The sequence below is a fragment of the Hemiscyllium ocellatum genome, chromosome 25, assembly GCF_020745735.1.
Source record: "Hemiscyllium ocellatum isolate sHemOce1 chromosome 25, sHemOce1.pat.X.cur, whole genome shotgun sequence".
Classification (NCBI taxonomy): domain Eukaryota; kingdom Metazoa; phylum Chordata; class Chondrichthyes; order Orectolobiformes; family Hemiscylliidae; genus Hemiscyllium; species Hemiscyllium ocellatum.
In genome coordinates, this window is record NC_083425.1 from 57,519,098 (window position 1) to 57,541,703 (window position 22,606).

The window sequence follows — 22,606 nt, forward strand, 5'->3', positions numbered from 1 at the left end:
ACATGTGGCGCTGGAAATCACAGCAGGTCAGGCAGCATCCGAGGAGCAGGAGGATCAATATTTTGGGCATACACCCTTCATCAGGAATGTGGAGAGGGAAGGGGGCTGAGAGATAAGTAGTGGGGTGGAGTGGGGAGGGGTGGGGAAGGTAGGTGGAAAGGCGATAGGTGGATGCAGGTGCGAGATAATTGTGGTAGGTTGGTGGGATGGTGCAGCAGAAAGGTGGGAAGGTAGATGGACAGGTAGGACAGGTCAAGAGGGTGATTTCAACTTGGAGAGTTGGATCTGGGGGGGGAAGGAGAGATTTGGAAACTGGTGAAGTTAATGTTGATGCCATATGGTATCTGAGCCAGAAGATGAGGCGTTCTTCCTCCAGTTGGGCATGGGCTTTGATTTGGCAGTGGAGGCAGCCCAGGCTTTGCATATCCTTGGGGGAGTGTGAGGGGGAATTGAACTGGTTGGCCACAGGGCGGTAGGGTCGGCTCTCCTGCTCCTTGAATGCTGCCTGACTTGCTGTGCTTTACCAGCACCACATGTCTGACTCTTTTCATACTTTCTCTCCTGCATCTGCAGTCCTCACTTTCTCTGAGAAAGTATGAAAAGGCTTAGGAATCTAACTTCAGGCACAGCTGATAAGGGACAACTATGACAAGGGGGTATTCAACGCTTGACTGAGGATGCTGTGCTTAAAAATGTGTACAGTATATGAAACAAAAGTAAAGGGATTTGTTGTAGTGTACAGATTGAAATTAGCAGGTGCAATGCTGTGGGTATCAGGGCAGGGAACTAAATATTCAAGGAAACATGTCTTATGGACAGGTCAGGCAGATGGGCAGGACTTTTTTACATTCATTCATGGGATGAGGGCATCCCTGGCTAGGCCTGCATCTATTGCCCACCCTTAATTGCCAAGAGGGCAGTTAAGAGTCAACCTCGTTGCTGAGTCTGGAGTCACATTTAGGTCAGACCAGGTAAAAACAGGGTACAGAAAAAGGTTTACCAAGATGTTGGCTGAAATGGAGGATTTTAGCTATGAAGAAAGGTTAGATAGACTGGGTTTTTTTTTACCAGAATGCTGGAAGTTGAGGGGCGACCTGATGGATGTTTGTAAGATTATGAATGGCATGGATAGAGTGAAAAGTATAAGGCTTTTTCCCAAGGTGGAAGGGTCAGTTCCAAGGTTCAAGGTGCAGGGTGGGGGGAACACTTTAAAAGAGGTGTGTGAGGCAAAGTTTTCACACAAAGGGTGATGAGTGCCTGGAAAACACTGCCAGAGGAGATGATGGAAGTGGACATAAATAGCAGCATTCAGAAAACATGAAAAGTAAGGGAATAGAGGTATGTGGATCCTGTCAGTGAAAATGTGTTCGTACGGAAGAGCAAAATGGGTTGGCGCAGGCTTGGAGGGCTAAAGGGCCTGTTTTTGCGCTGCATTGTTCTCTGTTCTAAAAGTTAAGAGAGAGTCAAATGTGGACATTGGACTGCTGGGGAAGATGAAGCAAAAGTACTGATGGGGAACGAAGAAGTGGCAGAAGTACTGAATAGGTACTTTGCATCAGATTTCACAACGGAAGACATGAGTAGCATACCAGAACTTCAAGAGAGTTGGGGGCAGAGGAGAGTGCAGTGTCCCTCACTTAGGAAAAGCTGCTGGGGAAGCTGAAAGGTCTGAAGCTGGAAAAATAACCCAGGCTACATGGGCCACAGTTGAGAGTATGGTGCTGGAAAAGCACAGCAAGTCAGATAGCATCCGAGGAGCAGGAGAATCAATGTTTCGGCATAAGCCTTTTGGGCTCCTAAAACGTGGATTCTCCTGCTTCTTGGCTGCTGCTTGATCTGCTGCACTTTTCCAGCACTACACACTTGACTCTGATCTCCAGCATCTGCAGACCTCACTTTCTCCTACGTGGACTACACTCCAGAGTTCTGAAGGAGGAAGCTGAGGAGATTGTAGAGGCATTAGTTGTCAGGTTTCAGGAATCACTGGAGTCAAGAAGGGTGTCAAAAAACTGGAAAAAGGAGGGAAGAAGGCAGAAGGTAGGAAACTATAGCCTGGTGAGCCTAGTTCTTGGTAAGCTTTTAGAGTCCGTTATTATGGATGAGATTGCGGAGAACTTGGAAGAGCCACAGTAAAATAGGGCTGAGTCAACATGGTTCCATACCTGTCAGATGTGTTAGAATTCTTTGAAGAGGTAGTAAGCAAGTTAGACAAAGGAGAAGTATTGGATATCATCTTTCTGAATTTCCAGAAGAGTTTGACAAGGCTGCTTAATAAGATAACAGCCCATGGTGCTAGAGACAAGGTACTGGAATGGATAAAGGATTGGTTGACTGGCTGAAGACAGACAGTAGAGAAAAAAGGGGTCTCAGGATGGCAGCCAGTGACTAGTGGACTTCTGCAGGGGTCCATGTTGGGACAGCAACTATCATGTTATACATTAACGATCTGGACAAAGTAACTGAGAATTTAATTGCTAAGACTGCAGATGATGCAAAGATAGGTGAAGGGACATGTAATGTTGAGGAAATGGGGAGGCTGGAAAAGGCATGGAAAGACAAGGAGAGTAGGCAAAGAAGTGACAAACGGAAGACAATGTGGGAAAGTGAAAGGTTAGGCACTTTGGTGGGAAGAGTAAAGGCACTGACTATTTTCTACATGGGGAAAGGCTTTGGAAATCTGAAGCACAACAGGATTTAGGAGTCCTAGTTCAGGAATTTTTTCAGGTTAACATGCAGGTTCAGTTAGCTGTTGGGAAGGCAAATGAAGCGTTCGCATTCATCTCAAAAGGGCTAGACGACAAGAACAAAGATATACTGCTGAGGCTGGGTAAGACTTTGGTCAGACTGCATTTGGATTATTGTGAGCAATGTTGGGCCCTGCATGTACAGAAGGATGTGCTGGTCATGGAAGGAATTCAGAGGAGGTTTACACAAATGATCCCAGGGACAAAGGGCTTTCATATGAGTGGTTGAGGATTCTGCATCTGTACCCAATGGAGTTTGAAAGGATGAGAGGGATCAAAATTTACAGAATACTGAGAAGCCTGGCAGTGGAAATGTTTCTGCTACAAAGAGAGACTGCAGTCTGAGGGCACAGTCTCAGAGGGAAGGAATAACAGTTTAAAACTGAAGTGAGGAGGAATTTCTTCAGCCAGAGGGTGGTTAATCTGTGGAACATACTGCTATACGGAGAAAATTCTCAGCCCAAGGCACCTCAAGGAGAGTGTGCTTAATCCAAGATGGAGGATGGAAGAAAGGAGATACTCCTTTTTTGAGGTATTTTCAGGGTTGGAACTGATTTCCTTGAATTCCTGGAGCAGTAATTACTGTTTTATGAGATGTTGCATTATCTTGGAAATTTGGAGAAAAAAAATCAAAATAACAGCACTTTTAAAAAAGGTGTAAGAGAGAGAGTGCGGGAACTGCGAGGGAGGTGCAAACAATAGCACCATTAACCTGCACAGCTGGCTGACCAGTCAATGAATCTTCACAGCTGACTGCCTCTACTGTTTAGTTTCGTTGGACATCAAAGTCTGTTCTAAGAAAAATAAACAAACAGTGAAATTCACAGCTGACTTTGGAGAAACGAACATTTCTCATCGGTTTTCATTCAGGAAAAGGAGAATATTGTAGAAGAGAAGAATGAGGTATGAGATATTAGACTAGAAAGGATCGAGGTTAGTTACGCACAGGTGTTAACAATTCTGGAAGGAATGAAAGTAGACAAGTCGCCTAGGCCGGATGGGATTTATCCGAGGATTCTCTGGGAAGCAATGGGAGGAGATAGCAGAGCCTTTGGCCTTTGATATTTGAGTCGTCATTGTCTACAGGTTTAGTACCAATGGACTGGAAAATTGCAAACGTTGTGCCCTTGTTCAAGAAGAGCAGTAGAGATGACCCAGGTAATTATCGACCAGTGAGGCTTACTTCTGTTGTAGGAAAGGCTTTGGAAAGGATTATAAGAGGCAAGATTTATAATCATCTAGCAAGCAACAATTTGATTTCAGATAGTCAACATGGTTTCGCCAAGGGCATGTCATGTCTCAGAAAGGTCTGAGTTTTTTTGAGGTGACCAAGCATGTTGATGAGGGTAGGGTAATTGACGTGGTATACAAGAACTTCAGTAAAGCCTTTGATAAGGTCGAGACAATACAGAGGCATGGGATTGAGGGTGATTCAGTAGTTTGGATTAGAAACTGGCTTTCTGAAAGAACGCAGTGAGTGGTGGTCAATGGAAAATATTCAGCCTGGAGTCCGGTTACTAGTGGTGTGCCACAAGGATCTGTTTTGGGACCACTGCTGTTTGTCATTTTTATAAATATCTTAGATGCAAGCGTAAGTGGATGGATTAGTAAATTTGCAGATGACACTAAAGTCGTTGGAGTAGTGGGCAGTTTGGAAGAATGTTACAGGTTGCACGGGGACTTAGATACTGCAGAATTGGGCTGAGAGGTGGCAAATGGAGTTCAATGCAGCTTAATGTGTCTTACTTTGGGAAGAATAACAGGAAAAGCAGAGTATTGGGTCAATGAAAGGATTCTTGGTAGTGTGGATGTGCAGAAGGATGTTGGAATCCATGTACATAGATCCCTGAAAGTTGCCACCCAAGGCGATAGTGCTGTTAAGAAGGCATACAGTGTGTTAGGTTTCATTGGTAGAGGGATTGAGTTCCGGAGCCGCAATATCATGCTGCAACTATACAAAACGCTAGTGCGGCCCCATTTGGAATATTGTGTGCAGTTCTGGTCGCCATATTTTGGGAAGGATGTGGAAGCATTGGAAAAGGGTCAAAGGAGATTTACCAGGATGTTGCCTGGTCTGGAGGGAAGTCTTATGAAGAAAGGCTGAGAGACTTGGGTCTGTTCTCATTGGAAAGAAAAAGGCTAAGAGGGGATTTGATAGAGACATACAAGATGATCAGAGGATTAGATAGGGTAGACAGCGAAAGTCGTTTTCCTTGGATGACGACGTCAGCTTATACGAGGGGGCATAACTACAAATTGAGGGGTGATAGATTTAAGACAGATGTCAGAGGCAGGTTCTTTACTCAGAGAGCGGAAAGGGCGTGGAATGCCCTACCTGCTAATGTAGTCAACTCAGCCACACTAGGGAAATTTAAACAATCCTTAAATAAGCACATGGATGATGATGGGATAATGTAGGGGGACGAGCTGAGAATAGTTCACAGGTCTGCGCAACATCGAGGCCGAAGGGCCTGTTCTGCGCTGTATTGTTCTATGTTCTAAACCTGTACGGGGGAGCAGCTAAGTGGCCATTTTTTCTGAAGCATAACCATCCTTGTTTTCCCCCTAAATCTACAATAGTGAGTATAGTGGTTTCTTTTGGTTATATAATTTCATTGAGATCTGACTCTTGATTAAACTTTAAAAATATAAAACATTGGTACTAAGTTATCCAGGAGGAATGTTTTTAGAGCAAGTAAGACTGCTATTGTTATGGTGCAAAGATGACCTTTAGTAGGGTGATGGGCTCTTCCTGTCGGATGTGGGAGATTAGGGAGAGTTTCCAGGTTAATGATGATTATGACTGTAGGAAGTGTGTTGGAGTGTGAATCTATCAGATGCATGGATTGGATGCAGCAACAGTTAGGGGCAATGAGCAATTTACAGAAATTAAGGGATGTGATGGATGGCATGTGTGGGAAAGTAGAAAAACCATGAAAATCAGGTAGATGGGTTACCTCAGGGAAAGGTGGGCAAATAGGGAGGTTGGCAGGAATCCCCTGCGGCTGTTCCCCTCAATAACAAGTATACAGTTTTGAATACTGTTTGGGGGGGAAGGGGGGTGGTGGGAAACTTATCAAGGGTAAGCCATGGGGTACAGGTCTCGGGCACCGCTTCCCTTCTGAGCAATAGGGATAAAGTACAGCATTAATCATTACGGACTCCTTAGTTAGGGGTCAGACAGAAGTGTCTGTGTGAACGAGAGAGACTCACGATTGGTGTGCTGCCTCCCAGGTGTCAGGGTTTGTGAAGCCAGTTTTCGGCATCCTTGAGGGGGAGGGGGAGCAGCTCCAAGTCATGGTGCCCATAGGCACTAACGACATAGGTAGGAAAAGGGATGGGGATTTAAGACAGAAATTCACGGAACTAAGGTGGAAGCTTAGTGCAAGAACAAACAGAGTTGTTATTGCCGGTTTGTTGCCCGTACCATGTGCTAGCGAGATGAGGAATAGGGAGAGAGGGGTATTAAAAACAGGGATGGTGCAGCAGTGAGTGATTCCAGGAGGTTGAGAGTAGTGAGGCCAGAAATAAGGTTTCAAGGTCGCAACAGGGCACCTGCAAGCAGGAAGGTGATTTGAAGTGTGTCTCCTTCAATGTCAGGAGCATCTGGAATAAGGTGGATGAACGTGCCACATGGTTGGTACCTGGGACTTCGATGTTGTGACCATTTCAGAGACATGGATAGAGAAGGGACAGGAATGGTTGTTGCAAGTTCTGGGATTTCGATGTTTCAGTAAGAACACAGAAGTTGATAAAAGGTGGTGGTGTGGCATTGTTAGTCAAGGACATCGGTCGCAGTAAGGATGTTTGGGGACTCATCTACTGAGGTAGCATGAGCTGAGGTAAGAAATAGGAAAGGAGAGATCCCCCTGTTGGGAATTTGCTATAACCTCCAAATAATTCCAGAGATATAGAAGAAAGGTTAGTAAAGATGATTCTGAATAGGAGCAAGAGTAACAGGGTAGTTGTTAAAGGGGACTTTTACTTTCCAAATATTGACTGGAAATACGATAGTTTAAATATTTTAGATTAGATTACATTAGATTACTTACAGTGTGGAAACAGGCCCTTCAGCCCAATAAGTCCACACTGACCCGCCGAAGCGCAACCAACCCATACCCACTCCCCTACATTTACCCCTTCACCTAACACTACGGGCAATTTAGCATGATCAATTCACCTAACCTCCGGGAGGAAACCGGAGCACCCAGAGGAAACCCACACAGACACAGGGAGAATGTGAAAACTCCACACAGTCAGTCGCCTGAGGTGGGAATTGAACCCAGGTCTCTGGCGCTGTGAGGCAGCAGTGCTAACCACTGTGCCGCCCACAATCAGACAATTAGATAGGTCAGCTTTTGTCCAATGTGTGCAGGAGGGGTCCCTGACACAGTATGTAGACAAACCAACAAGGGCAAGGCCACATTGGATTTGGTACTGGGTATTGAACTCAGCCAGGTGCGAGATTTGGAGGTAGGTGAGCATTTTGGTGATAGTGACCACAATTCGGTTATGTTTATTTTAGTGATTGAAAGAGATAGGTATATATTGCAGCGCAAGAGTTATAGCTGTGGGAAAGGCAATTACAATGCGATTAGGCAAGATTTAGGATGAGGAAGGAAACTGCAGGAAGTGGACACAATTGAAATGTGGAGCTATTCAAGGAGCAGCTACTGCGTGTCCTTGATAAGTATGTACCTGACAGGCGGGGAGGAAGAGGTCGAGTGGGGAGCCATGGTTTACTAAGGAAGTTCAATCTCTTGTCAAGAGATAGAAAAGACCTATGATAGGATGAGATGCAAAGGCTCAGTTAGGGTGCTTGAGAGTTACAAGTGAGCCAGGAAAGACCTAAAGTGAGAGCTAAGAAAAGCCAGGAGGGGACATGAAAATTCATTGACAGTTAGGATCAAGGAAAACCCTAAGGCTTTCTGTAGGTATATCAGGAATGAAAGAACAACTAGAGCAAGATTAGGGTCAATCAAGGATAGTAGTGGGAAGTTGTGTGTAGAGTCCGAGGAAATAGGGCAAGCATTATATGAATATTTTTCATCAGTATTCACAATGGAAAAAGACAGTGTTGTTGAGGAGAATACTGTGATGCAGGCTACTAGACTAGATGGGATTGAGGTTCACAAGGAGGAGATGTTAGCAATTCTGGAAGGTGTGAAAATGGTAAGTTCCCTGGGCTGGATGGAATTTATCCAGGGATTCTCTGGGAAGCCAGGGCGGAAATTGCAGAGCCTTTGGCTTTGATCTTTACGTCATCATTATCTACAGGAATAGTGCCAGAAGACTGGAGGATAGCAAATACTGTCACCTTGTTCAAGAAGGGGAGTAGAGACAACCCTGGGTTGTGGGTAAGTTGTTGGAAAAAGACATAAGAAATAGGATTTTTAATCATCTAGAAAGGAATAAGTTGATTAGGGATAGTCAACATGGTTTTGTGACGGGTAGATTGTGCCTCACAAACCTTATTGAGTTCTTTAAAAGGTGACCAAACAGGTGGATGAGGGTAAAGCGATTGATGTGGTGTATATGGAATTCAGCAAGTCGCTTGATAACACTCCCCACAGTAAGCTATTGCATAAAATATGGAGGCATGGGATTGAGGGTGAATTAGCGGTTTGGATCAGAAATTGGCTAAGTGAAAGAAGACAGAGGGTGGTGGTTAATGGCACTTGTTCATCCCAGCGTTCAGTTAGTAGTGATGTACCACAAGGATCTGTTTTGGGGCCACTGCTGTTTGTTATTTTTAGAAATAATCTGGATTTGGGCATAGAAGGATGGGTTAGTACATTTGCGGATAATACTAAAGTCGGTGGAGTTGTGGATAGTGCTGAAGCATTTTGTACTTTACAGAGGGATATAGATAAGCTGCAGAGCTGGGCTGAGAGGTGGCAAATGGAATTTAATGTGGAAAAGTATGAGGAGATTCACTTTGGAAGGACCAAAAGGAATAAAAAGTACTGGCTAATGGTAAGATTCTTTATAGTTTAGATAAGAAGAGAGTCCATGTACATAGATCCATGAAAGTTGCCACCCAGGTATATAGGATTGTTAAGGAGGCATACGGTGTGTTAGGTTTTATTGGTAGAGGGGTTGAGTTTTGGAGCCACAAGGTCATGCCGCAACTGTACAACTCTCTGGTGCAGCCGCACTTGGAGTAATGTGTACAGTTCTGGCCACCACATTATAGAAAGGATATGGAAGCTTTGGAAAGGGTTCAAAGGAGATTTACTGGGATGTTGCCTGGTACGGAGGCAAGGTGTTCTGCGGAAAGGCTGATGGGCTTGAGGCTGTAATCTGAGATGAGGAGAATCACAGAATTGGAATTACAGAATACCTACAGTGTGGAAAGAAGCCACTCAGCCGAGCAAGTCTGCAGTGACCTTCTGAAGGGCATCCCACCCAGACCCAACCAACCGCCCTCGCCCCCCACAACCCCCACCCCCATAACTCTGCACATCACCAGACACTACAGGGCAATATAGCACAGCCAAATCTTTGGATTTGGGATGAAACTGGAGTATATGGCAGAAACTCATGCAGACACACAAACACTTGCCCAAGGCCGGAATCAAAACTGGGCCTCCTGGCAATGAGGCAGCAGTGCTAAGCCACCATGCTACCCGGAATTTGAATGACAAAATTTATTCACTTCACTTCTTCACTGGTTGCAAAGTCAAGAAACCAGTGGATGCTGAATTGTTAAGTATGACCACTGCATTATGCAACACTGAAGGAATGAAGGGAATAGGAGTGCAGACAGGGAAAATGGAGTTGATGTAAAACTTCTGCCATTATCTTATTTAATGGTAGAGAAGGCTCCAGTGGTTGATTAATCTACTTCTGTATCTACTTTCTGTATGAAACATGGCCCCTCAGGTCCTTCTTAAATCTTTCCACTCTCACCTTGACCTATGCCCTCCAGCTTTGGACTCCCCCACTCAAAGAAAAAGACCTTGGCTATTCACCCTATCATGCCACTCATGATTTTATAAATTACTTTAGCTTCTAATGCTCCAAGGAAAAAAAAACCAGCCTATTTAGCCTCTCCCTATAACTCAAACCCTCGTATCCTGGCAACGTCCTTTCAATATTTTCTGCCCCTTCTCCAGTTTAACAACATCTCTCCTATAAAAGGGTGAGCGGAATTGTAGAGCTGTAACATGACGTCCCAACCCCTATGTTCTCACCTGTTTCCGTGAAGAGTGCACAGTGCTGCAAGCATTTTGCTGTGGTGAATCAATGATTGATGCAGTGCCAAATGTGTTGTGTTCTTCATTTTGTACCGTCCTGCAAAAATATCTTGTACTGAATAACTGTGTGAAACAGGATTTGTTTCAAGCATTGTTAACATAGAACAGTACAGCACAGGAATGGGCCCTTCAGCCCACAATGTTGTGCCAAGCTTGATGCCAAATTAAACTAATCCCTTGGTTTATATCCCTCCATTTCTTGCATATTCATGTCCTTATTTAAAACTCCCTTAAAATCCCTAATTGTGTCTACCTCCACCATGGAGGATGGATGCGCGGCAGGTGGTGAATCCGCAGCAGGACTCTGGCTTTGGCGGCAGCTTCCGACCGGTATTCCAGCAGCCACAACATGGCAGTCTTGCGGCAGTTCTGTCTTTTCATAAACCCAAGGACCAGAAATCGAACGAAGATGGAATTGTCTTAATTCTTTTTGAAAATTTATTCTTGTCAATGCCTTCTGTTGTTAATACTGGTGCTACGATAACTTAAACACTTTTATTAAAAAATACAAGTGGCAATGAATGACTATTCTATTCCATTCTAACTACTTTTCAGTGCCTGTTCAAGTAAGAAAAATGCTGTAAACGGAGATAGATATTTCAGAAGTAATTGAACCAACATCTCTGCCAACATGTCCCACTGTTGTAACATCTAAGATGACATGCACCATGTCTGCTGCATAGCTTGTCAGAAGCTCAAGACATGCTTTATGACCATTTGATCCTTCTGCAATTTCCAAAGATCAAAGCCGCTGCTTGTCGAGGGAGTTATTCAACTAGCAATGAACAGGGAACCTATCTAACACAACCTGCTTTTGAATAGTGATGCAACAATACAGAGATTCCTCCACATTTAAAAAAATATAAATTTGAAAGCTGAAGCAGCCAGTCCCAGTTTCTTCAACAAGCTGTACCTACCCTAGGACTGAGGCAACAAAATTTCATTCTCAATGATTCCTTCATGTCTAAATGCCAGATCTATCTGCTGCTCTTGGCTTTGACGATCTGTGTGCAATTTAATACAGATCGACTGCTTTCCATTAAAATTGGAGATGCTAGAACAGAGGTAATTTTCTAAGCAGAAAACTGCGCATGGAACTACATGTGAAACTGAGAAAACTTAGTTGTTACTTTGTTTCCAGTCACTCCTCTCACCATCCCAGGGATTGATGACAGTGCAGTCGAAAATGACCTGGTACCAAGGTTCCCTCCCTTATGACCATGCTATTTCCCCATTCACAGATTCCGTTTTTTGGAGGTGGAGTCAATGCAGCGTGAGTATTGCACATATTGATTTCTCATGGGCTATCTGTAATTTTTGGAATGAATTTGCCTCTTGATTTTTTAAGGAAAATGTTAATTGAGGTACGCATTGATGGTACAATAGTATTGGAAAATTAAATAATAATATTTCATGTTGACTTTTCAAAAGAATGAGAACAAGTTAAAGATGTTGGCAGACCTGCTAAGTATTTGCAGTATTTTCAGTTTTATTTTAGATTTCCAGAACCTATAGCATTTGTTCTTTTCTGGGTTCATCTACATTCAAGTACTTTAGGATATGGGCACAGTCATAGAGTGAATTTAGGAGGAATGATTACGAAGTTTGCACATGACACCAGAATTGGTGGTATAGTCAACAGTTATCTAAGATTACGAAGAGATCTTGATCAGTTGGGCCAATGGGCTGAGGAGTGGCAGATGGAGTTTAATTTGGATAAATGCGAGTCATTGCATTTTGGTAAAGCAAACAAGGTCAGGACTTATACGGTTAATGGTTGTCAAACAGAGAGACCTAGGGGTTCAGTATATAGTTCTTTGGAAGTTGCATCGCAGGTAGACAGGGTGGTTAAGGTGTTTAGCATGCTTGCCTTCATTGCTCAGAACACTGAGTATAGAAGTTGGGATGTCAAGTTGAGGGTGCACAGGACATGTGTGAGACCACTTCTGGACTACTATGTACAGTTTTAGTAGTCATGCTACAGGAAGGATATTATTACATTGGAGAGGGCTCAGGAAAGATTTGCCAGGATGTTACTGGGGTTAGAGGATTTGAGTTATAAGACGAGGTTGGGACTTCTTTCACAGAAGCATAAGAGGTTAAGTGGAGAAATAGTAGGGGAGTTGAAAATAGGGTGCATATTTTTAAGGTGAGACAAGAAAGATTTAAAAGGGACCTGAGGTTCAACATCTTCACACAGAAAGTGGGTTTGTATGTGGAATAAACTGCCAAAGGAAGTGGTAGATGCAGGTATAGTTCCAACATTTAAAAGACATTTGGACAGCACGTGAATGGCAAAGGTTTAGAGGGAGAGGGACCAAACACAGGCAAGTGAGTCTCGTTTAGTTTGGGAAACCTGGCTGGCATAGACGAGTTGGACCAGTTGCCGTGTTGTATGATTATATGACTCCATGACAAGACCTATAACTAAAGTTGAGCTTTTAGGATCAGGTGCCAAAAGAAAGTTCTACTCTCCCTCCTATGAAGGAAACAATCTAGTTAGTTTTAACTATTGTGCCATGATGACTATGATCAACTTCAAACGAAGCAATGGGAACAATTGGTTAAGTCATTGACAAATCAAAAGTCTGAAATATAAAAAGAGTTACATTGATGTAGTAGAGACCTTTTATGAAGAGTCATAGAGATTGTCAACACAGAGAAAAGAGGTTTAGCCCATCGCATCCATGGCATTCAAAAGCAGCTATCTAACTATTCTAATCCCATTTTCCAGCTCTTGGCACAGAGCCTCGTATGCCTCGGCATCGCATGTGCACATCTAAATACTTCTGCCTCTACCATCCTTGTAGACACTGAGTTCCAGATTTCTGCCATTTTCTGGGTGAAACAGTATTTTCTTTCCTCGAAACCTTCTGTCTCTAACTTGAAATAGATGCACCCCCATCATTGATCCCTCCATCAAGGGGAAAAGTCTGTAAGCTGACTTGGAAAAGTCTATCTGTGGCCTTCCTAACTTTATACATCACAACCACGTCCCCTCTAAATCTCCTCTACTCTAATGAAAACAACGGTCTATCCAATCTTTCTTCATAAATGAAACTCTCCCATCTAGGCAGATCTCTTTTGCACCTTTTCCAATGCCATCAGATCCTTTCTATAACCTGGACTCCAGAACTGCACAAATTCTCACAGTGGCCATACCAACATGTTATATAATGTAGCATAACTTCCCTGTTCCTAAATTCCTTTGCCTCGAATAATAAAGGCAAGTACGCCATTTGTCTTCTTATCCACATTATCCACCTGTCCCGATACCTTAAAAGACCAGTTCCTCTGATCCTTGCTACTCACCAGGGTCCTACCATTCATCACATTTTCCCTTGCCTTAGTTGTCCTGCCCAAGTGCATCACTTCACATTTAACTGGACTGAATTCCATTTGCCACTGATTAGCCAATCTGACCTGTCCATCTATATCCTCCTATTTACTATTTACCATCTCATCAATTTTTGTGTTGTCTGCAAACATATTGATCAACCCTCCTAAATTCAAGTCTAAACCATTTTTTAAAAAACACAAACAGCAAGGGCCCCAGTGCTAATCCCTATGGGATCCAACGGTAAGAGACTTCCAGTCAGAAAAATAACCCTCAACCATGCCCCCCCCCCCCCCAAGCTAACTTTGGATCCAATCTGCCAAATTTTCTGAGTACATATGGGATCTTATGTTTGCTATCAGTTTCTTAATCGGGAGCTTATCAAAAGCCTTGCTGAAGTCCAAGCAGACTACATCAAAAGCATTCCCCGATCTACATACCTGGCCATTGCAAAAAATCCTCGAGTTGGTCAGACATAAATTCCCCTTAACAAAATCACACCAACTGTCCTTAATTAAGCCCTGACTTTCCAAATGCAGATGATTTCTGTCCCTTGGAACTGGTTCCAATAGCTTCTCCACCACTGAGGGTGGCCTGTAATTTCCTTGTTTATTCCTTCCTTTTTAAATGGTTCCACTCTGTCCATCCTCCACTCCTTTAGCACTTCTTCTGTGGCCACGGAAGATTTAAAAATAATTATAAGTGCCCCTACTCTTTCACCCTTGCCTCACTCAACCACCTGGGATACATTTCATCTGGCCCTGGAGATTCATCTACTTTTAAGCCTGTCAGACCACTCAGAATCTCTTCTCTGTCAAAGTTCATTTCTTTAATTGTATCACAGACCTCCTCCCTGATTTCTGTACCCATATCATCCCTCTCAGTAGTGAATACTGACTCAAAGTGTTCATTTAGAATCCTACTTATATCCTTTGGCTCCTTAGAGGCTTTACTTTAGATTAGATTACTTACAGTGTGGAAACAGGCCCTTCGGCCCAACAAGTCCACACCGACCCGCCGAAGCGCAACCCACCCATACCCCTACATTTACCCCTTACCTAACACTACGGGCAATTTAGCATGGCCAATTCACCTGACCCGCACACCTTTGGACTGTGGGAGGAAACCGGAGCACCCGGAGGAAACCCACGCAGACACGGGGAGAATGTGCAAACTCCACACAGTCAGTCGCCTGAGTCAGGAATTGAACCCGGGTCTCAGGCACTGTGAGGCAGCAGTGCTAACCACTGTGCCACCGTGCCACCCCTTTTACCCTTAATGTACCTGAGAAACAAATTAGGATTTTCCTTTATGTTACCTGCCAGTGTCTTCTCATGTCCCCTTTTTAACTCTCCTAAATCTTCCTCCTTAGTTTCCTCTGGCACTTGAGATTTACCTTAAAGTATTTGCTCCCATTACACTCTGGCCAAATCATATCTGATCTTATTAAAAATCAGCTCTCCCCCCATTGAGAACTTCGATCTCTACACAGGCTTGTCATTTTTGATAACAATTTTGAATCTCATGGAGTTATGGTCACTTGTTCAGATGCCTGAAACACAAATAGGACAATTATAAGGCATTTACCTTATCTTTGATCTTTAATGTATCTTCTTTGGAGTGTTTGTTGTGATAGCGTTGAGGGAACCTTACTCCGAATCTAACTTGATGTCATAATTGCTCTGAAGTGATTGATTTGACAGTGCTGTTAGGACTTTACTTCCTGAAGAATTTATTTGAATTATTCAATTTGCTTTTATGGGTGTAGGTTTGTTCAAACTTACAACCTAAACCTCAACCTGAGCTACAAACCTTCACAAACCTTGCATTTCCTTTTATCTTGGAATATCAAACTTTTCGTGATCAGCAGGATATTATGCTTATAACATTAATATTATCTACAACAAATGCTTGAGCAATAAAAGAAATGACTAAATAAAATTCCTTAATGCTTCAAATAAGTTAAGGCAGGAAGTCTTATTGAGAGAAGTATTCATGGAGTAAAGACGAGCAAACAAATTAATGTAAAGTATTGCAGATAGAGATGTGTCATAAAAGTCAAAACTTTCGGAGAAATTCAGCAGATTGACAGCACCTATGGAATGAGAAAAACAGAAAGTACGGCTCTTCTTCAAAACACACTCTGCTAAGCATCCAGGAATAGAAACACCATCATTGTGTAACTGTAACATGACCTTTGCTGTAGATAAAGTATGTGTCATACCATGCATGATGTGAGATGTTATTATGACTATATATTTGATATGACTGTAAATTTTAGAGGTTTACTATTGTGAAGGGTCTTTAAAAAAAAACTAGGTCAGTTCTTCTAAAACAGTGTATCAGTAAGCTGGATCCTCTGACGTGTTAATGGATGACTGTTTAAACCATGATGGTTTATGACAGATGGGATAAAAATTGAAAGCAATTATATGGTTTTTGTCCAGTACAACCAAGAATTGTCTTCAGCTTACAAAACTCAGTGAAAAACTTAGGCAGATTTGGAGGAAATTTGACTGGGCTCAGAAGCAGACATGATTCAGCGCCTTGAATGGAATTTAGGGCAATTCAGGGAACATACAGTTACCTCAGGGGGAGAAAGTTTGGCTTTTGAAATTTCTAGACTAGGAGTGTTTCGTTAGAAACCTGAAGAAATGCTGAGAAAGCCAAAGTTCCCTGCCTTGTGAATATTCCTAACAGAAGACTTCACCTCTTACAAGAACTGCGGAGAATCAGACAACTCAAATTTTAAAAGATTTGAATAATTTCTCCACACTTCTGACTCTGAAATGGATAATGCCAGGTGACTGTTTTGATGTGCTTTTAGATCTTTCAAATTATGTTCTATATTTTGAGAGCTTGAAATCTTTGCTTTTATGTCTTTTGTGTAATGAACTTCTGGTCTGTTTTTAAAGAAACACTTCACCCTTATGTGATGATATTTCAGCGAATGACCACCACATTAATTAAAATTTGAAAGTAATGATCTGCAAAACTCAATTTCATACTGAGATCTGACGTTCCCATTAATGCTATCAACTGGGATCATTACACATGGTTTTAGTTGAAGGGTTTCAAACAGATTCCACAAGCTCCTTTGACTTACAGTGTAGATTGTCTGTTTTGTGTCCTGTAACATCAAATCCCAAATTTATGAGAAATATTCTATCATCCTAAAAGAATGTTGGGAACAACAAGTGCTTCATTCCCAAGTGCAACTGCCCTGATCTTGAAAGCACAAATTCACACAAACTAAGTGAAGAGTTAATATTGCAATGTCTGATTGAACCCAATTGGCAGCACAGGCCCGGTTACCTCAAGATTCTGGAGCCGGTTGAGTGCTGGGCCAACATTTGCCAGTTGTAGCATGGGACGAGGTACCACCCAGCTCTCCAAGGTCTCCTTCTGATCTGTAGTCGCATTCTTAACTTGCTGCATCACTAAGTAACCTTGGAATTGGTCATCATAGAAGTAAAGATGGACAGAGAGAGTATGTCCCACAGGCTCAAACCTGAAAAAAGGAAATATTTTCAGAACTTTTCCAAGATAAACAAGCTATATAATAAACTGCACTTTGGATGCTGCCTGAACTGCTGTGCTCTTTCAGCACCACTAATCCAGAATCTGGTTTCCAGCATCTGCAGTCATTGTTTTTTCCTAAGCTATGTAATAAACCCCGGGCTTGATTATCATTCAGCCTTCCTTCAGCACATTCAGTGCACTTACCATACTTAATCATTATAATGTCTGTAAAGGTAAAGTTGCCATATTACTACCCAACCATATGGGTGCTCTCTCATTAAAGAGAGATAAGGGTCACCATGCTAGCACAAGTCATTGACACTGTGTTAGCCCTTTGAAAGATAGAGTTATTGAATGCTATTCCTTTGACTTCTGCCCACAGCCCAGCACACAGTTCCTTTTCAGATAGTAATCCATTCCCTTTGAAAGGGGCAGCACAAAGAACAAAGAATATTACAGCACAGGAATGGGCTCTTCGTCCCGCCAAGCCTGTGCCAATCCTGGTCCTCTATCTAACCCTGTCATCTATTTTCTAAGGATCTGTATCCCTCTGTTCCCTGCCCATTTATGTATCTGCCTAGATATATCTTAAAAGATGCTATCATGCCTGCCTCTACCACCTCCACTGGCAACACGTTCCAGGGACCCACCACGTATATCTCCCTTAAACTTTTCCCCTCACCTTGAACTCGTGACTCCTACAATTAAGTCCCCCACTCTGGGAAAAAGCTTCTTGCTATCCACTCTGTCTATACCTCTCATAATTTTGTATGCCTCAATCAAGTCCCCTCCCAACCTCTGTCTTTCTAATTAAAATAATCCTAATCTACTCAACCTTTCTTCATAGCTAGTACCATCCATACCAGGCAACATCCTGGTGAACCTCCTCTACACTCCAAATGTGGCCAAACCAAAGCCCTTTACAACTGTAACATGAACTGCCAACTCTTGTACTCAATACCCCGTCCAATGAAGGAAAGCATGCCATATGCCTTCTTGACCACTCTATTGACCTGCATTGCCACCTTCAGGGTACAATGGACCTGACCACCCAGATCTCTCTGTACATCAATTTTCCCCAGGGCTTGACCATACAGTTTGCTCTTGAATTGGATCTTCCAAAATGCATTACTTCACATTTGCCCGGATTGAACTCCATCTGCCATTTCTCTGCCCAACTCTCCAATCTATATTCTGCTGCATTCTTTGACAGTCCCCTCCACTATCTGCTCCTCCACCAGTATTCGTGCCATCTGCAAACTTGCTAATCAGATCACCTGTACCTTCCTTCAGATCATTTATGTATATCACAAACAACAGTGGTCCGAGCACGGATCCCTGTGGAACACCATTGGTCACGGTTCTCCATTTTGAGAATCTCGCTTCCACTACTACACTCTGTCTCTTACTGCCCAGCCAGTTCTCTATCCATCTAGTTCATACACCCTAGATCCCCACGCAACTTCACTTTCTCCATCAGCCGACCATAGAGAACCCGACTGAAGTCCATGCATATGGCATCTCCAACCCTTCCCTAACCAATGAACTTTGTCACTTCCTCAAAGAATTCTGTTAAGTTGGTAAGACATAATCATGCTGCTGATCACTGATAAGCCCATTTTCCTTGAAATGGGAATAGATCCTATCCCTCAGTATCTTCTCCAGCAACTTCCCTATCACTGACATCAGGCACACTGGTCTATAAGTACCTGGATTATCCCTGCTGCCCTTCTTAAAGAAGGGGACAACATTAACAATTCTCCAGTCCTCTGGGATCTCAACCATTGTCAAGGATGCTACAAAGATATCCATTACTGCCCAAGCTATTTCCTCTCTCGCTTCCCTCAGTAATGTGGGATAGATCCCATCCGGACCTAGATACTTGTCCACCTTAATGCCTTTTAGAATATTCAACACTTCCTACCCCCTTATGCCGACTTGACCTAGAGTAATGAAATATCTATCTAATCTCAACATCTGTCATGTCCCTCTCCTCAGTGAATACCGAAGCAAAGTACTCATTAAGAATCTCACCAATTTTCTCTGACTCCACGCATAACTTTTCTCCTGTGTCCTTGAGTGGACCAACTCTTTCTCTAATTACCTTCTTGCTCCTTATATATGAATAAAAGGCTTTGGGATTTTCCGTAACCCTGTTGCTAAAGATATCTCAAGACCCCTTTTAGCCCTCTTAATTCCTCGTTTCAGATTGGTCCTACATTCCTCAACACTCGATAGGAAAGCAGCAGTAACCGGGCTCATGGCACCATGGCTGGCTCTGTTGTACAAAAGGGCGGGAAAAAGAAGAAGGGCTATAGTCATAGGGGATTCAATTGTAAGGGAAGGAGATAGATGGTCCTATGGTCGCAAATGAGACTCCCAAATAATATGTTGCCTCCCAGCTGCACGGGTCAGGAGTGTTTCAGATTGGCTGTAGAACATTCTGCATACAAAGGAGTCAGGGACATCAGCCACATCCCTGAGTTCCCACGTTGAGTAAGAGAGCATTACATGGGTTATTTTCCTTAAAAGACACAGTTTCAGGAAATGCTTTGGACGCATCGATAATTTTTTGAAAAAAATTGGTTCCAATTTTGATTTTAGACATTAAGATCTTCTGAGAAAGTTCTTTAAAAGCTGGTATTTGAATTGAAGGTGCAGATTTAATTGAAGTTTGATGTTTCCCCACAAACTTGCATGTCTATTAAAATTTGACAACGTCCTTACGTGACCCTAGCCAATGAAAATGATTTAATAATATAGCTTCTGCTTTTCAAATAGCAAATGACCTGCCATTGAAATTTCATGAGCCACTGGCAAAATTAGTTACGATACTCAGATGAGCTACTACCTGAAGAATCACTGCCCATTCCCCATCAGCTGTTTTTTATCCAAGTGTTAACCATTTCATCATTGAGACTTCTCTTGTCAAGGTCAGAAGTCACACAACACAAGGTTGAAGCAGCGCTCTGAAAACTCGTGATTTCAAATAAACCTGTTGGACTATAATCTGGTGTCATGTGACTTTGTCCATTCCAGTCCAACACCAGCATCTCCACATCATTCCTTTTCAAGTAATAACATTCCATTATTGTTATAATTCCTTTTCTGAGTAGGCTGTTTTACGTAACTCTTTCAATTCAGAATTTCCTTGTTGCATTTTGATTAAAGAATTTGGGCTAAACATATCAGCCTCATTCTCTTTATCTTCATCCTTTTTAGTCAAACTGACAAAATATTTATCAGATAACTGAATTTCCAAATTAACTCACTCTTTCATGGACTCCTTTTCTTCCTGATTAAAGCTTTATGTCTAAGAGCTAGTCACAACACAAGAAACAATTCAGACAAGTCTTTTTGTAAAATGTTGGTTTATTTTACCTCCATGAGTTCTTCTACCACCCTCGGTAAATCTAATATTCTTGAGCCCATTAGGTCACTTCCTAAGTTAATGTCAATTCCCTGTATAGAAATTTGTTTCACTCCTTGAATTATCACTTATGCATTGATCAAGTCATTCTTTAATCTTACTCGCACATTGAGACTGGTTTATAATTTTTGGAAATATCTCCAATTAATATTTTCTCCTCTTTCAATCCATCTGGAACACAAATCACATTAGTGCTAACATCAGTGACTTACTTAGTCCACTGTCTCTCAGTATCCTTATTGGGTTTACCTCCTTAATTTTAAGAAAACACTTCCCCTTTGATTCTTCTTATCAATCTCTGAAAGATAACTCTTCTGACCCATCTCTCCCTTACAAGAAAATGTTATTTTTATGCCTCTGCTACAGGTTCAGTTCTGAAGACCCCTAGGTTTTGTTGTTCTCACATTTAGTCTCCCATTTAATATTAGATTAGATTACTTACAGTGTGAAAACAGGCCCTTCGGCCCAACAAGTCCACACCGACCCGCTGAAGCGCAACCCACCCATACCCCTACATTTACCCCTTACCTAACGCTACGGCAATTTAGCATGGCCAATTCACCTGACCCGCACATCTTTGGACTGTGGGAGGAAACCGGAGCACCCGGAGGAAACCCACGCAGACACGGGGAGAACATGCAAACTCCACACAGTCTCAGGCACTGTGAGGCAACAGTGCTAACCACTGTGCCGCCCCAATATCTAGCAATTGGCTCTGGTACATCCAACCTTATTGCAACTAACGCTTCTTCATTTTATCACCATCATGTTTTGGTTCCAGTCTTTCTTCTTTCTTTCTTTGATATTTTTCTGACGTTTCTCTAAAACTAATACATCATCTATCTGTAGACTTTCTGAGCCTCCAACCCACTTGATGATTTTCATATGTCTGCTTTCCCACTTGTAACTGTCTATAGGAAATTTTATAGGTATCTGCCAAAACTGCTAATTTTCTGATCTTGAAAACCCAAGGCTCATCTGAATAAGGTTTTGTTCTAATTTGCGAAATTGCTATCTCTAAATTCTTCCATAACCATAATTTCCCTTTAAACATTATCTCTGACTTTAAGTGATCCTAACCACTGATTCCATATCTTTTCTTTTTCCACTGAAATATCCACAAGTGTCTGATTCATTTTCTTTCTTGTCGCCCTAAATTTCAGCTATAAAACTTCCAACAAAGTTCATAAGCTTTGTGTATTGCCTCTTTGACAGTTTTGTACACTGAAGATTGTTCTTCTGACAAGCTGGCATACACTGTCATAGCTGTACCTCTCAAAACACTCTGCACCATTAAAGCCCTGTTTTTGCCACTCCATCTGCACAACTGCCTTATCAAATGAGGTAAAATACTTATTGACTCCATCCTCATTAAACTTAAGCGAAGATTCTTGGGTAAATCAAATCCCTTATTTACATCATAATCATTATTCAAACTGCTACTTTCTTCTGCATTCTAGTTTTTTTTTGACTAACTCATGTTGCTATACCCTTTGGACTTCAGGTCTTCTTAATTCCATCCTCCTTCATACTTCTGTACTCTTTTTTCATTACTCTGTTTTCCTTTTCCCTCAATTTCAAGTCTTTTCATCTACCTTTCTCATCATTTTTTTTTCATTTCTAACTGCATCTTACTTCATTTCAGTTGTGATGTCTGAATTTCAGGTTTCCTTCCTATCAATTCTAAACAGGTTACACTCATTTGAAGTATCTTATCTATACGAGATCCTGCCTTTTTTGAGTCATTCATGGGATGGGGGCATTGCTGGTTAGGCCAGCCTTTACTGCCCATCCCTAATTGCCCAGAGGGCAGTTAAGAGTCAATCACATTGCTGTGGATCTGGAATTATATATAGGCTAGACCAGGTAAGGATGGCAGTTTCCTTTACTAAAGGACATTAGTGAACCAGATGAGTTTTTCTGACAATTGACAATGGAGTCATAGTCATCATTAGACTCTTAATTCCAGATACTGACTTAATTCAAATTCCATTGTTTGCAATGGCAGGATTCGAATCTTGCTCCCCAGAATATTGCCTGGGTCTCTGGATTAACTGTTCAGCGATAATACCATGAGGACACTGCCTAAAAAGTTTTTACATCTACTATAATGTATGTGTTCAGTCCCTCAGTTTAGCTTTAATTAAAGATTTTAAATGATTCACTATCAGAAAACTCTTAATAGTGTCCAAAGCTACTGTCAAACTTTGTGCAATAAACTTTAAGCCCAGACCTACACTGTAACCCTTTCTTTAACAAGAAAGATACAGATCCTTTGTGAATCCAGGGGATTCAAAGATTCCAGATGAGCTTC

The 22,606-nt window shown here is 42.2% G+C and overlaps 1 protein-coding gene across 1 annotated transcript in view; it reads right to left on the reverse strand.

Annotated features, from left to right (window-relative positions):
• xylt2 (xylosyltransferase II) overlaps positions 1-22,606 on the reverse strand; it is a 191,530-nt gene that overhangs the window by 16,503 nt on the left and 152,421 nt on the right. Inside the window, exon 9 of the mRNA XM_060844395.1 lies at positions 16,656-16,851. Within this exon, the coding sequence (XP_060700378.1) occupies positions 16,656-16,851 (196 nt within the window). The remainder of the gene's footprint in view (positions 1-16,655; positions 16,852-22,606) is intronic.